Below are 19716 nucleotides of genomic sequence, written 5' to 3' on the forward strand. Positions count from 1 at the left end.
TCTGGTGCCACCGCTGTATTGATAGCCATATAACTAATACTTATACAGAGCCATGGTCATGACAAATAAGAGGCTTTGTCGTTGCTACATTGGCCGTTCAATATACTTATTCTGTCAAAGACGGGCCATGGCAAGTGTGTGAAGATTACTTAATTATTGACCATAGAAAACACACTTAATATATATAGAATATAGATGTTCGGTTATAGAATAAAAATGTTCTGTTATAGAATTTAGGGGGGCTCCGTTATAGAATATAAAGGTTCGGTTATATAATACAAAGGTTCGGTTATAGAATAATAAGATTTGGTTATAGAATATAAAGGTTGGTTGAAGAATATAAAGATTCGGTTACAGAATATTAAGGATTGGTTATAGCATATAAAGGATCGGTTATAGAATATAAAGGTTCGGTTATAGAATATAAATGTTCGGTTATAGAATATTAAGGATCGGTTACAGAATATAAAGGATCGGTTACAAAATATAACGGATCGGTTATAGAAAAGAAAGGTTCGCCGGTTCTGGGTGACGAGGTATATATATATATATATATATATATATATATATATATATATATATATATATATATATATATATATATATATATACTGACGTTTAAATGTGCAAGCGGTAGTATTTTGCGGAACCTGGTTTATAATATCTGGATATTGAAAACGCCAGGTAAATCCGTAAACATAAATCACTCTGCCTTGTTAGCCTGAAATATGCCTCCAGATGTGTTTGATAATTCGAAGATCCTGAACCAACTTCCAATGATGCGTTGATTCTCTGAGATAAAACAAACTCAGTAAGATATGGTTGGTGTATGAAGTACGATAAAAAATATACAAAATGTGTGTTATTCTCCATAACTGTTTTAACTAACTAGATAATTGAAATACATAATTGGGCATACAAATTCATTGATATTAAATCCTCGGCGGAATTAATTTGATTTTTATTTGTCATGGCAACGGTCTGGCTTTATAATTTAAGTGGCGTATAACATATATTTTCCCAACGGCAATTATTTGGGAAAATTTTCGTTTTATCAAACTTTATATATAAATAACAGTTTAAACTCGGCTATGATCGGTGTTCAGCCTGTCCGACCAGATCCACGGCATTTTGTCACGAATGCAATTTACACTTTATAACTTGAATAAAAAATAAATTGAAAAACATCAATAACATATATTCTTTAAATAATAAAAATGCGCCAACCATATAGGTATGGAATGTATTATGTATAATTCACCAAATAATACCCTATTTCAAGTGCTCATTCCTTCACCACGATTAATGCATACGTTATAATTAACTCATTACAATAAATTATTGGCAACTTAGTGTTGAACCAACGACCCTTACCTATGACAAATATGGCTGCCAGAAACCCCAAACGGAATGTCCATTTTACGTCCATTGCTGTATAATAATCTCACAGAATGTATGACTACAAGGATATGTATGTAGTCACTCCGCCGTATGTTGTAACTATATACAAAGATGGCGAATACACCAGAGACGGTATGCCTGTAAGCTACATACATTAAGCGGCTTAATGGCTAAGATAAACTATACGGACACTTAAACGCTATTTCGGATAACATCGAACAAAAAATATTGAGAAAATTTTACTATTCCGACCCACACACTTTTATCTTTATTACATATGCAGCGGTAATAATATTGATGGCCTTCTGTACATATGTATATTCAACGTTTACCCAACATCCTGTTTCAGAAACCACCTCTTGCATTCAAGAATACAGGATATTAACTATACGATATTTTATTACTTGCGGAAACATGTACGGGTGAACGTTTGTATGGCATTGTCTTTGAAGTGTGATTCAACCCTCGCAAAGAAATAGAATAGACCAACGGATCAAGGCGAAGAGAGACGCATACGCTCCCCCCATCCCCCTGGCCCCCTTAACTCGTCCAATTTGACTTTTTATTTCAATATAGGATAAAAAAGTAACAAAATACGCACAAAATGCATAATTTCGGACTAAATATTGTTAAAAATTTCGCGAGGGAGTACCCCCATTTTATTATTATTTTAAACTAAACAATTTCGGTTCGGATGGAGAAGCGCAAGTCTGACAAAAGTTTTTAAGTGACGCCCCCTTTGACGTCCAGTCCTGTTCCCGCCCCTGAAGTCTGCATGGCTACTTAATTCATTCGGCCAGAAACATGAAAATCCCCGTACGTTTTACCCAGCCGTATTATGGCCATGTCAAGTTATTTGCCATTCGTTTGTCTGAAACCAATGCTAACTTCTCGGCCATTTTTATCGAAAACAACATAAAAATGGCCGAGGAGCTCCGAATGATGCTAAGTTGGCTACGCTATCGTCTGATCATACCCTCAGAAAAAAAACGTCCATAAAAACATTATGAGTTGCATGGTTATGACAGAGTTCAGTCGTAAAATGATACCAAGTCTAAGGTATAATTATGAGATTTTTCAGGTGAGTGGTAAATACAACGTCAGGTTAAAAAGTAAGTCACTCATAAAAGCCGCATTCATCACCAACTTAAGGCAACAATTTTAAGGGGCACTATATAGGTCGATGCCATTTTTAATGCATTATTTTGTTTGAAAGTCATCAAAAAGAAAGGCCATATCGGATCTGTGTACAGACCAAAAAACAACAACAGCAATAGTTGTACACTTTAGATGATTGCCCATCATTCCGCGATGTCGTAAAACGAAAAACGTGTTGTTGATGCGCACTTACAATACGAACATGCAAAGAATTTAAAGCCACACTCTCACATTTTTTTTATCTTGGAACGAGCCAATTTTTACGAAAATCCATGGACACCAGTTATATAAGACTGCTGACAAAAATTAGATCGCAGATTTTTAAACTTAAGTTAAAAAAAAAAATGTTTTAAGCATTTTTCTTAAACCGTTAGTAACGGTTCAAGATATAAAACATTAATTTTCGAACGGAAATATGAAAATCTACGATCTGATTTTTTGTCTCAAAATCATTGGTTTGCAGAAATTTATGCAAATATTTGCTCTTTCCAAGGCAAAAAAAGTTGTAAAAATGGCAGTATATCTGAGAGAGTGCAGCTTAAATGCAAAACAACAATTAATTAATAAAAATACCACATCAACGTGTTGTATTGTCTAGGTGACAGCGTAAAAAGCAACATTACAACTAAATTAATAACGAATAACTCTATCTAATGTAATAAATTCTACCGAGACAGGACGGAAAGTAAACTTTACCCCCCGGATGTTCTAAACAAGATACTGTATAAAAAATAAGCAATCCGTTTGTGATTTCTCGCTGATGAATCTAATACTACTAAATTGCAAAATTCTATAACAATGTATGCTTAAGAATGATTAAGAATTTCATCAAGAAACATCAAGCAGACACGCACCGCGCCATACGCTATGAGAAAGTCATGTCTACGAACAACACCTGGCCAAACAACGATAGGATATATGGCAGTAAAAATAGACGTCTGTTAATTCCAAGAATATTTTGTGTACAGGAGAACAATGCACGGTAGAATAACGGCTCTTTCTTTTACTGGTCCTTTAGGCGTGGTCTTCCAGTTCTACTCATTTCCATGACAACTACAGCGCTGAGATGAAGAAACAAAAATATAATTAGCGTTATGCCATAATACTCTTCATTCGACTTCATTCCATTTTATACCTATCTTCGACTCCATTCCATTTAATCTCTTTCTTCGACTTCATTTCATTTAATCTATATATTCGACTACATTACAAGACATATCAATATTCGACTACATTACAAGACATATCTATATTCGACTACATTACAAGACATATCAATATTCGACTACATTGCAAGACATATCTAAATTCGACTACATTGCAAGACATATCAATATTCGACTACAATACAAGACATATATTTATTCCACTACATTATAAAACATATCTGTATTCGACTACATTATAAAACATATCTGTATTCGACTACATTACAAGACATATCTATATTCGAATATATTACAAGAAATATCTGTATTCGACTACATTGCAAGACATATCTACATTCGACTACATTGCAAGAAATATCTTTATTCGACTACATTGCAAGACATATGTATATTCGACTACATTGCAAGACATATCTTTATTCGACTACATTGCAAGACATATGTATATTCGACTACATTGCAAGATATATCTATATTCGACTATATTACAAAACATATCTATATTCGACTACATTGCAAGACATATATATATTCGACTACATTGCAAGACATATCTATATTCGACTACATTGCAAGACATATCTTTATTCGACTACATTGCAAGACATATCTTTATTCGACTACATTGCAAGATATATCTATATTCGACTACATTGCAAGACATATCTATATTCGACTACATTGCAAGATATATCTATATTCGACTACATTGCAAGACATATCTTTATTTGGCTACATTGCAAGACATATCTATATTCGACTACATTGCAAGACATATCTTTATTCGACTACATTGCAAGACATATCTTTATTCGACTACATTGCAAGACATATCTATATTCGACTACATTACAAGACATATCTATTATCGACTACATTGCAAGACATATCTATATTCGACTACATTACAAGACATATCTATATTTGACTACATTGCAAGACATATCTATATTCGACTACATTATAAGACATATCTATATTTGACTACATTGCAAGACATATCTATATTTGACTACATTACAAGACATATCTATATTTGACTACATTGCAAGACATATCTATATTTGACTAGTTCCTGCATGCTTATTTCAAAGTGGTGTTAAGTAAGGCTGCTGCACTTTTACACTTGACATCTGACTATATCAGGTCTTTACAATTAATGACAACTTGTCGTACAAACAACCTCGTTTATCCATGAAGAGGGTGTTCGCAAATTAAAGTTAGTTAATTTATTATATAAGAATGTGTGGCTATAAAACGCAAAACAACACTCATATGAAACAACAGTCAGATATGTCAGAATCCTTTTAGTATTTTGATGGCATTAATGGATCATATACCATACAGGTATCAGGACGAGCGTATCGCCTGATAAAAGTGGGATAAAAGGGATATTTCAAAAACCGTAACACAATGTAAGGTATTCGAGGTAAATGCAGATTTCTGCCAAAAATTCTGTGTTGTTATTTGGAAAATTCCGTTTTTTTGGGGGCAAGTGGTTAAAAACAGACTTGGAGACATTACATTAACAATATTTTTTTTTATATAAATCAATAATTTCAAAACACGTTTTTTTTCACCAACTCTGCTTGTATTTTATTGTCACTCATGGATAGGCTAGGGTAAAACGATTTGACAAGTCGATTTCAGATACTCTCCTAGTTATCGACGGAACTTCACGGTCATACGATATCTTATCGCAAGCTAGCTGAAAAGATGGCACCAAAATAATTTTTATATACATGTAATTGATGCGCCAATCATGACAATGTCTTGTCAGTGAACAAACCAAGAGTCTTTCTCATTTTTTTTTAAATATACCATTACAAGTTAATGATTTTAAGGTAATTGTAATATTTATTTATTTTTAAATTACAACTAGAAACGATACCATATCCAATAGTCAGAGATGTCGGACTACGCTCTAGATGTCGTAAGTTTCGTGGCATTTTTGGTACAAAATTATTTTGGGGCAACTATTCCGTAAAACTCCCCGTTCGGCTTCAATAGTTTGTAGCTTGGAGATGTGACGGGGTTAAGTCATTATACAGCCATTAGAGGGCCCCGGTAGACATTTAAAACAGCAGCAGCAGCAGCAGCAGCAGCAGCAGCAGCAGCAGCAACAACAACATCAACAACAACATCATCATCATCATCAACTACAACAACAATGACAACAACAACAATAATACTATGAGTCTACGCTGACCAACAAGATTCAACTTCGTCTTTCAACACCTGCATATATGAAAAAGCTGCATTTTCATTTAACATTGTGATTGATCACTGAATAATGATAAAAAATCGTGCTTACATTAGGCTATTGTGCACTAAATTTAAAATAAAAGACTAATTCATATTACAGTCAGAATTAATATGACAGATGATGGCAGGATTGCACTAGCGTTTGATTTTAAAGTTATTTAATTTTTAATGAATACGACCAACAAATGAGCTAGCTCCGTTAACCTAAGTACATTTGTATTCAATTTTGACGCTTGGTGACGCTGCACAGCTTTTGTTTATTTTGAAAGGTACTTGCTTGCTGATTATCAGTATTTAAAAAAATGATCGAAAGTACATCATACACAAAGTTGCTGCTGTATGTAGATTTGCTTTTGATTTCAACTGAAATCGGACGCCAAGACATACATGTATAGTCAAAACTCGCTATGTCGAAGTCGTTGGGATTCCGCGAAATACTTCGAGATAAAGAACATTCCATATAAATGAAATATAAAAAGTGTATAACTCAACTCAAAACATTAAAACAATGTTCGACATAACCAGACATAACAGAGTTCGACATAGCGAGTTTTGACTGTATTATGCATTTTTGGATGCCCAAAAAACTTGTTAGCTGTAATATTTTCAGTATATTTATTGCGATTTTTAGTAAAACCACATGTTTTAAAATATATGTAGTTATAATATAATTATAATATCTTTATAATTTATAATATTTATAATACATTAAAAAAATGTGGGATCACAAGGCATCTACAATCCACATATTTATGGGTCGGATACCTGAAACAATCGATGTGTGATGCAACATGAACAGATGTTCCCTAATGTATTACGTAATTATCAAGCTATGCTGTATAAAACATACAAGAAAAACTGCAATTAATAAGTAATATTTAAGCTAAATGTTAGACATGCATTAAGTTAGATTATTTCTGTTTTGCTAATTAGAAAAACGTTTTATGAATCTGCTTTTTATAGTATCAAAGGTTTAAAGGAAATGATGTATGCTCCTTGAAGTGTTACACATTTGCAATAAACCACACAATTTGAGAGGATTAAAAAATAAGAACAAAGCCTATCACCAGACTATTCAGTGTGACTTTGGCATGGAATATACATGGCTCAAACATGCGATTCATTGCTTGATGAACATTGCGAACAAAATATTACAGCTTTCATGGTGTATATATACCAGTCCGAATGCCAGGTATTTTATGAAAAAAAAACGAGGTTTACAGACTTGAAACTCAAAACATCCGAAATGCGGGTTGAGATCTTGACATCTTTATCCCACCCAGATAAGTAGGTCCAAATATTTGGCCAAGCTGGAAATTTCGGGATCTACTTATCTGAGATGGGAGAAAAGGTTCATCTCAGCCCTTGCACAGGCGGTGTTCAAAACAACCTACGCTCGGGTTGGGGTGCACCTATCTTACACTCTCGGCCATACTAATAATCTTCCATGGAAGAAATGATATCCAAGTCCGGGTTGGGAGATAAGAGTTCGACCTTTTACCTATATGGTACGTTGTTGAAGCATGCGCCGTGTACGATGATTCGATGGGCAAACCCCACGCAGTGTTACTTCCCTAACAGCCACCTTGCAAATCACGTGGCCATAGACGCTCACATGATGCGTAATATAGAATATCGGTTTAGATTGTAAATTATCTTTAATTTAAAAGAAAATAATAATGTATTTTAACCTAAATGCATCTCGATATTAAAATATCCAAAAAAAGAGAAAAGAAAAAAACAACATGATCACAAAAAGTATTTAGCTGAAATCTTTTAACAGATCACTGCGTAGGAGATTGCTCGATGGGATATACATGTGTGCCAGGGTGTTTTGAAATTGGTGGAGGAGTTATGAAGCGGACACGAATAATGTTGACTGGATCTCGCACTCTGCACTTCGGCGGTTTACCATTCAAAGATTTGAACTATGTCATTTCGAAATCAATTGATCGGTTGGGTAGTTAAATATGCAAGTATTTGAAACGAAAAAAAACAAAGAGGAGAACGTATGTAATTGCTATCTCCCCCGCTTAAATGGTTAACCAAATGTGACACACATAACATTACACATTATTCAAAATCGTGTGGTTAAGGCGTTTTTTTTGTAATAAAATGTAATGAACATAATCCACCAAATGAACTTATAACTCAGTTATAATGATAATATGCAAATTCAGTCTATCTTCAACAAACATGGAAAATAATTCTAGGAATATTCGTTATTTGGGTGTACAATTCACATGGAGTATCTAAGCGGTGTTAACTCCAACACAGTCAAACACTGGACACACAGCAATCATCAGCATCATCATCATCATCATCATCATCAGCAGCAGCAGCAGCAGCAGCAGCAGCAGCAGTAGCAGCATCACTATCATCATCATCATCATCATCATCATCATCATCATCATCGTCGTCATCATCGTCATCATCATCATCGTCACACCGACATTGATACTAATACCTCATACACAGTGGCTGGTGGGTGTCAATTGCAGGGGAAAACATACCATGTTACACAACATCTTTGCTCTAATTTCTATATTTTTAAAGGAACACGTTTTATACGGTCAGACATATATAAATGATCGATTAAATTGTGAACAAACTGCTCGTTTCAATAATAAATCACCCAAAAAACTATATACAAACTCTATTGTTAATAATTATTTCAAAAGGTGACAGAAAGGGCTCTTTTCGACCGAATGTCGTTGGAAGGCAATTCTACCATCTGTTGTTTGGTGTTTGCTTAAAAAAGTCAGCAAAATAACTTAATATAAAACACCGTTACAAAACATAGTTGCCAACATAAGATCTGCGAACAGGTCCGTTACAGCTATGCAATACATATAACTGTCAATTAACTGTCATTCAGCAAAAATCCTGACGTACCTATGTCGATAATAGCCGTAATCAAACTCTATTTCAAGTCCATGCCGCTCACAAAACTTATGACACGAAAGATATAAATGAAGTGAATACATCATGCGAATTGTTTAATTGAAATGGTAAATGAATGTCATTGTAATTGTCTTACAGCAAACATAAATGATGATGTATCCGATTAATACGACATAATATTGCCCCTCATGCTCACATCACATAGCCAAGGCCAAGCAAACAATGGAATAAGTAATTATTTTATTGTTAAAAGGACGAAAAAAGGTAAATACAGTCAAAACCCGTTGACTCGATATCCTAGGGACCGACAAACATACGTCGATTTTCGCGTATATCGAGCCAAGCGGTAATGCTTACAAACAGTAATCAAAATCGGTATTTTACATCCAGTTCGAGCAAACGAGAAAATCGAGCCAAGCGATACTGAGCCAACAGGTAATGACTGAACAACCATTGATGATTTTTACATACTGTTCAATAATTTTACGAACAGAAAGAACAGAATAACTTACAGAGGTGACCTTCACCTTGAAAATTTGATTAAGCCTCAAATCCATATTTGGCTTATTCCGAACGATTAGGGATAAACGGGCGTGACAGAAAACGGGTCAAAGGCCTATCCAAGAAAAACCTCGCATTCAGTAGAGAACGTAGGACTTTTGCAAAGAAAAGTATGCAACGGGTAACATTATGTTTCCCATTTCACCCGTGTTTTCCATAGAGGAATGTGCCGTTTATAATAATTACAATCATTGTGCAGACTGATTATTTTCATGGTGGTGCTATCTCTGCGATGAGAAGCTTGTGTAAAGTCTACGCTTTTCTAAACATATTGGATGGAATGTGGAAAAAAGAGAGAAATATCTTGTCAGTGATACATAGTTCCAAAGATTCCAAGAAACTCGGAGAATGTGCCTGCTCCGATATCTTAAATCTAAAATCTAAAAGGGACAAAAATAGCAATAAAGATATCTGCTTTCTATTATATGTACACCTCATTTGAATTCTAAACAACATTTTTTTCTCCCTTTTTGATACTGCAACCAAAGGCGGTTGGTGCATCTTATTTATCTAAAATTTGGAGTAAAATTTGGGGACATACTACGTAAAACAAGACAACTATTGACAATTTAAATTCTTATAAATAAAAGGTGTCATTTTACTCCACATTTTAGACACATACAATAAGACAGCCGCCGTAACCGTACTTTTAAAAAAGAAAAATAACAAAAGTTCAAAACTCCAAGCATTAAAGCTGCATACAAATCCAAACCGATAATCATTTTTACATCCATTTTTGTTACTTGCAAAACAATGTTACGACTAAAAGGACATCACGAGTCATTGCACCACATTTAAATAGTTAAACCGAGGATGACAAATATAGCCGAGTTTCTGTCAACTCACTCGCCTTAAACCGCAAATGTTGTTTTATAGATCGCCCTAAATAACAACAACGCCAAGCCTTTCAAATAGGGTTTGAGGTTTGTTTTGTACCAAACTAAATTTAATGAAATGACAAATATAGCAAAGTTTATTTCGAGTCATTAAGCCTCAGATGTTGTTAAACAGTTTTTGTCTCGAATACCAACAATACCGTTTAACCACTGAGGCTTTTCAAAACAAGGGTTGATATGCATGTTCCTCTTCTGCATGACCTGCTCCTGTAAAAGGGATGAAACCTGAGTGTGCAGTGCAGATCCGGTCATAAATTTTAAGGTGTAAAACATGCATACATACAAAAAAGTTAATCTGTTTCTTCTTTCTGAACATTAATATTTTAAGAATCAAAACGAATATTTTAAAAACGTATATTCACGTATGTCCACATCATAGAGCATATGATTTTCAAACGAGATGATAGTGCAATATGAGTTTTTGACACACAAAACTCTCTCCCAGGTACTACTTAATTGAATATCATAAGCATGTATTCATACAATAATATAACATGTCAATTAATAAACTTGCAAAGCAACTCAAGTGCAAATGATATCACAGAAAATGAACAAGAAGAGACGACATTAATGTAAACTGATAATCACTTGTAGAACAAAACTGATGTATTACTATTCTATAGTATTTCCCATATGCTCATGCATTAACCGCATTTATCGATATAACAAATATTTCCTGAAGCACTGTTTTGTTAATGATCGTTAATTTCTTTTTTTATTGCAAACCATAATTAGAATTGTTTTAAAGTTTCAGAAAATTTGCATTTTTGCCTGAAGGGCGTTGACTATTTCACACCAAGTAAAAGTAATGGTCTCGGAAACATGCTGCAAGCTTGGTTACTTAACTGTCAACTTGATGCTGTTTCACACAACGTTAATCCAACTTTATTTAGGTATAAATGACAGATGTTTTTAAAAGTCATTTATCTAAACAATTTAGAAGGTGGGTTTCCGGAAGTAAAATGAAAACAAAAAAATACATTTAAGCACCTCAAAATTAAGACAAAGACGTTCCCGAAGTGGAGGGTAACATTAAATTGAATACATGTAGAGTATACTCCATTGTAAAAACTAACAATCTGGCCAAGGAAGTTCCTAGAGTATATTGCACAGAGCAATTTAACAATCTGGACGAGGTTGTTCCTAACGTATATGGTACAGTATAATCTAAAAATATGTACGAAGATGTTGCTAGAGTATAATGTACAGATGAATCTAACAATCTGGACAAGGGTGTTCCTAGAGTATATTGCACAGTAAAATCTTACAACCTGGACGAGGGTGTTCCTAGAGTATAGTGCACTGTATAACCTTACGATCTGGACAAGGGTGTTCCTAGAGTATATTGCACAGTAAAATCTTACAACCTGGACGAGGGTGTTCCTAGAGTATAGTGTACTGTATAACCTTACGATCTGGACGAGGGTGTTCCTGGAGTATATTGCACAGTAAAATCTTACAATCTGGACGAGGGTGTTCCTAGAGTATATTGCACAGTATAACCTTACAATCTGGACGAGGGTGTTCCTAGAGTATATTGCACTGTATAACCTAACAATCTGGACAAGGGTGTTCCTAGAGTATAGTGCACTGTATAACCTTACGATCTGGACAAGGGTGTTCCTAGAGTATATTGCACAGTAAAATCTTACAACCTGGACGAGGGTGTTCCTAGAGTATAGTGTACTGTATAACCTTACGATCTGGACGAGGGTGTTCCTGGAGTATATTGCACAGTAAAATCTTACAATCTGGACGAGGGTGTTCCTAGAGTATATTGCACAGTATAACCTTACAATCTGGACGAGGGTGTTCCTAGAGTATATTGCACTGTATAACCTAACAATCTGGACAAGGGTGTTCCTAGAGTATATTGCACAGTATAACCTTACAATCTGGACGAGGGTGTTCCTAGAGTATATTGCACGGTATAACCTTACGATCTGAACAAGGATGTTCCTAGAGTATATTGCACAGTATAATCTTACAACTTGGACGAGGGTGTTCCTAGAGTATATTGCACGGTATAACCTTACGATCTGGACGAGGGTGTTCCTAGAGTATATTGCACGGTAAAACCTTACGATCTGGACGAGGGTGTTCCTAGAGTATATTGCACGGTAAAACCTTACGATCTGGACGAGGGTGTTCCTAGAGTATATTGCACGGTAAAACCTTACGATCTGGACGAGGGTGTTCCTAGAGTAAATTGCACAGTAAAATCTTACGACCTGGACTAGGGTGTTCCTAGAGTATATTGCACGGTATAACCTTACGATCTGGACAATGATGTTCCTAGAGTATATTGCACGGTATTACCTTACGATTTGGACGAGGGTGTTCCTAGAGTACTGCACAATTTAACCTTACTATGTGGACGAGGGTGTTCCTAGAGTATATTGTACACTATAACCTAACGATCTGGACTAAGGTGTTCCTAATCAATTTTGCACAGTATAATGTACATATACTAGAATATGTATGTGTTCGTTAATGTCAAAAGAAAAAAACAACATGACTTACCAAATATGTCTTTAAACTTACATGGATTGTCTTACGTATATACGTGTATAATAGTTTTACTGATGTCATAAGTTTTACTGTTTGTTTCTTCAATCACAGTTGCGCTATATCCAATAGAAATGCATACACAAAAAATGGTACACTCATTATTCATATAGCAATGTACGTGGATAGAAGGTGGTAATGGCCGGAGCAACAACACCGAATGAGAGACACACACGTACAAACACCACCAACAGACCACACATGCATCAACACTTCTGTATCAATACTTATGGAACATGAGTTCACGAATTCACAGGCATTTCAACTGGTTTGCACATAATCTCCCACTTACCACAGTTGTTATTTGAAATGTCAACTGTCTACACTTGTATTTAAAATATATTTTGTGTCAAATCTATGAATGCCATTGGCAAAAGGTCCACCATAATTGTAATCATTGAGCATTATGCTAATTCGCCGATGCAATCAAAAAGCAATTTAATTTAAGGAATTTAAATCTATAATCGACTATATCCCATTAAAATTCTGACTTTAAATGTTTATCTCACTCAATGTCCAAGTTTAACTGTATTTCAGTAAATGTCGAAATTTTACTTCATTCCATCCTGAAATATATAATTTTGCTTACGATCTAATAAAGACACCATTGAATTCCACTAACTCCTACATGCTTTTTGAAACAAGTGTTTAGGCATATGACAACTGTTTAAATAAAAAAAATCTAGTCAAAACAAAAACAAACATTATTTTTAGAGAGAGCGTATTTTAAAGCAATTTAATGAAATATGTTTTGAATTATGTGGCATCGACCTCTAAAGTTTTCAGCTGGAACACTGTGCATGTAAACATTTGTGGAAGATTATTTTAAAATCCTTGGAGTCATGGGTAGCACCCGAAAAATGGCTTGTCTTTGAACTATAATGTGTGTTAACCTTGGAAGTACTTTGCTACACTATCTTGGAGCAAAGGCTATATATAAAGAATGGCCATCTGGCATGATTTGGCTTAAAGGTACGTTACTGAAATATGTGCTGTGTACGACGACTTGATGGGATAAAAAATGTCCAAGGCTATTACTGATTGTCTGAGGAGAAATTGAGTGGCATCGACTCTAGAATTTCATTGCTGGAAGTTTGGCTCAATCTTGTAAATAAAGGTAGGTGCATAGTTATTTCGGAAGCATTCCATAGGTTGGACAGTGATGGGGCGGACACGGAATATGGACCGACGGACAGGCGGGCAAAGCGGTAACTTCCCAAAATCATTGAGGTCAGCATAACACACCTTTACCCGTAAAGATGTGAAAGTACGCAAACCAAATGTATGAAGAGAGAGAGAGAGAGAGAGAGAGAGAGAGAGAGAGAGAGAGAGAGAGAGAGAGAGAGGGAGGGAGGGAGGGAGGGAGGGAGGGAGGGAGGGAGAGAGAGAGAGAGAGAGAGAGGGGGAGGGAGGGAGAGAGAGAGAGAGAGAGAGAGAGAGAGAGAGAGAGAGAGAGAGAGAGAGAGAGAGTAAAACAAATAGGTGAAACTGTTTTAGTTGATATCTCTCCGCGTTTAAATGGTAAAACGAACGTGACAAACATAGCATTACTCATCAAACAAAACTGTTGTGGTTAAGATGTTGTTTTTGCAATAAAAGTACAGTGAATATTCCATCAGATGGGTCAATATATTATAAACAACAATAATAAAGCAAATGCTTCCAGAAACATAACCAATACCTCTAGTTTGTTTGTACAAGTGGCTTTGGGTATAAATGCTGTCGTCACTCCAACACAGTCAGGAATTGGATTTGCAAAACAAAACAAAACGGATCCGCAACTACCGCCAACACCGAAACCACTAGCCAACAGCAACAATGAAAGGATAATACACCATACACAGTTGGTGTCAACTTCAGGGAAAACCTATTAGATATTGCTTTAATAAATCATTTGTGTGAATCTTATGTAAGCTGTACTTTTGCATATAGTTATCATTCAGGAAAATAAAACAAATCCTAACGTACAACGCACAATAGTAATAAAACAATTGATGTGGTCAATAATTCTACTTTGTTTGTCCGATTGACATTGGGTATAAATGCAGTATTCACTTCAACACAGTCAGGAATTGGACTCGCAAAACTTAGAGAAAACGGAACCGCTACAACGCCAACACCACAACCACAGGCCAACAGCAACAATGATTAGGATAATATACCATACATAGTTGTTGTCAACTTCAGGGAAAACCTATTATATATTGCCTAAATAAAGCATTCCTGTGAATCTTATTTGCATATAGTTATCATTCAGGAAAATAAAAAAAAATCCTAACGTACCTATGTCAATCATAGCTGTAATTAAAATCCATTGCATGTCCATGATTGCTGTCTTATTTGTAACAAAACGGATTTTAAGGAAGTAAATGCCATATATTTTTTATTTTATGAATCGAAAATATAAGCACCTTTCAGTATATGTCTTCCTGTTATAGTTTAATGATAACATATATATTTAGAGTATTGAGATATATTGCATTTATCTTAAAGGCCTATAAACTTTTGTAATAACAGTGGAAATGTGGAGATTTCGGCCCCATTCCCCTCCTAAAAAAGTATACATTTTTCTCCTACCCAGGTAAAAAATCACCATAAAAATACACAAACAAACAAAAAAAAACATTTTTTTAAGGTCCATTGAAAAATGTTGCAATAAAATGCCATTCAATAATATGTCGATAGGTTTGTTGAATAAACGCTTTGAAAACAAATTGAACATTATATGAATCATGTTTGTATTTTCCTTTTTGCCAAAACGGCGCTATTTTCTCCTATCAAATGGTCTCGCCACCATTCCCTTGAAAGTGCAAAAATAACACTGAATAAGAAAGCATTTGTGTTTTTGTAAAAGGGAAAATAAAACATTTTGATGATTTTTACGTAATATTTATCATTCTAATAAATGTCAATTGCAACATGAAGTGGCTCAAAAACACATTAGAGAGAAAGAAAGCAGGGCACATATTCACTAAAAGGAAGCTCACATTTGGTGCAAATCACTCATTTGTTTTGCAAAGAAACGATTGAAACCGGTAACATGTTTATTCCCATTTCCCCTTAGTTTGTTTTCAAGAATAGAAATGTTTACAAAAATATTCAGTTGAACATGAAACAGACTGATTAATTTCAAGCTGGTGCTATCTCTGCAATAAGAAATTAATGTAAACATTCAACCTTTCTATATATATATCAGATACAATGTGGATAAATCAGAGATATATGTTGTTGAGGAGACGTAGTTCTTACAATAACATCAATTATGCACACTCGTTTGTTTTTAGGAGTAAAGAATGTCCCTGTTCGAATATATAGAAAGACAAAAGTAGAACAAAGATAATTTCATCATACTTTACATCAAATAATTTAAATTCTAAATTAACCTGCCGGTATTCAATATTGGTTTTAGTTGGATCTAAGAATGATGTAGCAAATCGGATTGCTTGTTACTAATAACTGACCAATAGAGTGAATGAAGTCAATGATGCATGACCATAAAATTAACTTTAGTTGAATATTGAATACCACCCTTGGCAAATAAATCATTTTTGTAACGTTGCAACCTCAGGTGATTGACGCACCTTATGTAATTGCAATGTGGGGTTACTAATATCATGCTGGGGTTTTCATTCTCCGCATGGTTTGTTTCTATAGATTAGGGTGTGCGATACAAATCCAAACGAAAAATAAACAGTTTTGAACGGTTTTTCAGCCAATGAAAGTGGAGATATGCAATCATTAAGCATTATGCGTAACCATTAATATAATTACAACTTTCATGGGCGTTTCAAGATCCGTCTTTTTGGATATTACTGCAAAAGTTATAAACTATTTAAGCTAAACTTTCTGATCATGTACTCATATATTTCAATAAAACAAACAGCTGAAACAGTTCTTTCAAATATTGTTAGAAATACTTCAGATCACGGGTGTGTCTAAGGAATTTCCAGAGCAGTAAAACTTTCAAATTTAACATCAATGGCGTTAACAGCTTTGTTAATTTTAACGAAGTTCCGAACAATCGGTTCAATGAATTTGATAACAATGTAAGAAATGCAGCTGAAGGAAACCCCAAACTGAAAATCCATTTTGCGTCCACCGTTTCTTACAAAAATGAACAATGGACAAAACAGGATATTAGAATGCAGTAAACAAATGTTAAATTTTATGGCCATTCATATAGACTTATGGAAATGATTAATGTAAAATCAAAGTAAGAACCTGTCTTGTGGCAAACTTATATGTATATGGCGTTTAAAGCTGCACTCTTACAGATATACCGTTTATACAACCTTTTTTTAATTTTTTTTTGTCTTGGAAAAAGCATTTTTTGCGTAAATATCTGCCAACCAATGATATATGATTGCTGACTAAAGATCAGTTCGCAGATTTTCATATTTCCGTTCGAAAATTAATGTTTTATGGAACATGCATAAAACATCAATTTTTGAACTTAAGATATAAAAATCTGCCATTTAATTTTTGTCAGCTTTCTTATATAATTGGCATATTCGCAAAAATTGGCTCGTCCCAGGACAAAAAATAAAAAAAAAGTTGTCAAAACGTTTAATCTCTGAGAATGCAGCTTTAAAAACTAAATTGTAACATTGTGTAGACTACCCCAGTTACATAGGCCGAACACTTAGTTTTACGGTTCTTTTTAATAACAATGAATTGATGCCTTTGAAAAAATACCTATGTTTAGAGTTACCGAAATCATATCACAAGTATTCTTTATATATACATTAAATAGGCAAACCCCGTTGGCTCAAACTCGCTTGGCTCGATTTCCTCGTTGGCTCGACCTCGATGTAAAGTACCGATTTCTTTCTACTGAAGGTAAGCATTCCCGCTTGGCTCGAATTTCCCGAGGCTCGAAGTATTTTCGCCGGTCCCTTGGTGTTCAAGCCGACGGTGTTCGACTGTACTTTAAACACATTATAACCAATAGCAAATACTAGTGTTCTTTCTTACATGTTAAAAGAGATTCGATAAATTTACTATAAATGTTATTGCGTTAAACCAGTTTCATTTAGGCCAAAAAAAAAATAAAAATGTTTGTTTAGGGTAACCTTCCCAAAATTTCTAGGTAGGGTAGGTAGGGATTTTTTTTTTTAAATATTTATTTTTTTCAAAATCTGTCGTAAGTTCAGAGTGTTTTCTTGCACATGACAGGCTTTCCTACCTTACTGTCATTGCCTGACTTTGTTTTATCATATAAACAATAATTCTGATTAAAATCTGCATTTATCCGCCCTTCGTTACTCTCTATTCGCTAACGAATATTTTTTTTTGCTCAGAAACGGAAAAAAATAGTTAGGGTCGGCGCATTTTTGTAGGTAGGGTCGGGTTACCCGAAACAGACATTTTTTTTAGGCCTTATATAAAACTGATCAGAATAAATCAGAACACGTATAATAACAAGGGACTTGGGTCGATGTTTGAAAATGAATTCTTTATGCATAAAATTTGCATGTAGCTTTCCCAGAAAGCTATAGGAAAACAGACGAAAACAATGAAATATATAACTTCGTGGCCCCTTTATCACGAAAATACTTCAGTTTAGTCCCAATCTCTATATACCTCAATAATTTTCCACATTATGTAGAATGACATTATTCAAAATAACTACTGTTAGAGTAATACTATTTATAAAAAAACAACAACGTATTTTGTGCATTAGGTTGATAAACAGCATTGCTCAATACTATTTATAAAACAACAACGTATTTTGTGCATTAGGTTGATAAACAGCATTGCTCAATACTATTTATAAAAAAAACAACAACGTATTTTGTGCATTAGGTTGATAAACATCATTGCTCAATACTATTTATAAAAAACAACAACGTATTTTGTGCATTAGGTTGATAAACATCATTGCTCAATACTATTTATAAAAAACAACAACGTATTTTGTGCATTAGGTTGATAAACATCATTGCTCAATACTATTTATAAAAAACAACAACGTATTTTGTGCATTAGGTTGATAAACATCATTGCTCAATACTATTTATAAAAAACAACAACGTATTTTGTGCATTAGGTTGATAAACATCATTGCTCAATACTATTTATAAAAAACAACAACGTATTTTGTGCATTAGGTTGATAAACATCATTGCTCAATACTATTTATAAAACAACAACAACGTATTTTGTGCATTAGGTTGATAAACATCATTGCTCAATACTATTTATAAAAAACAACAACGTATTTTGTGCATTAGGTTGATAAACATCATTGCTCAATATTCTAAAAACAACCTAGAGCAAAATAATGAACTTTAAGTAATAAGAAAAATAATTTTGACTCGAGCACAATTTCTGCGCAATATTATTTTTTCTTTCAATAAAATATAGACCAAATATTTCATCAACATAACTTATGAGAACATGCGCTTTTAAAAAGAGTAACAAAAATAAATAAAATATGTTATGTGATACAATGACTCGCGACTGCCGTTGCGAAGAGACTTAAGTATTTTTATGATAATGAGGTAGGGGTTCAATATTCAACTTAAGTTAATCTTATGGTCATACATCATTGACTTCATTCACTCTATTGGTCTGTTATTAATAGCAAGCAATCCGATTAGCCACATCGTTCTTAGATCCAAATAAGACCAGTATTGAATACCAGCCTTAATCTTCATGTTATTAACGATGTGTTACTGCAGCATTAGATATTGTATCAGATTCATTGAGAGAAAATGAATGTGCAGATGTGGAACAGGGAACAAACCTTGTTAATTTCAAGCGGAGTTGAGTAGTTAATATAAAACTCTACA

General features: G+C 34.2%; 1 protein-coding gene across 4 annotated transcripts in view; it reads right to left on the reverse strand.

Moving 5' to 3' along the window:
• LOC128215430 (neurogenic locus notch homolog protein 3-like) overlaps positions 1-19716 on the reverse strand; it is a 40368-nt gene that overhangs the window by 11229 nt on the left and 9423 nt on the right. The window contains exon 1 of one of the 4 annotated variants that reach the window (XM_052922117.1): positions 15206-15238. The exons of 2 other annotated variants lie outside the window; for them this stretch is intronic. In XM_052922117.1, coding sequence (XP_052778077.1) covers positions 15206-15218 — 13 coding nt within the window. In that variant the 5' untranslated portion in view covers positions 15219-15238. Of the gene's footprint in view, positions 1-1374; positions 1694-15205; positions 15239-19716 lie in introns of those variants that run through there. One more of the 4 variants, XM_052922116.1, reaches the window with a different exon arrangement.

This window comes from Mya arenaria, chromosome 13, assembly GCF_026914265.1.
Source record: "Mya arenaria isolate MELC-2E11 chromosome 13, ASM2691426v1".
Lineage (NCBI taxonomy): Eukaryota > Metazoa > Mollusca > Bivalvia > Myida > Myidae > Mya > Mya arenaria.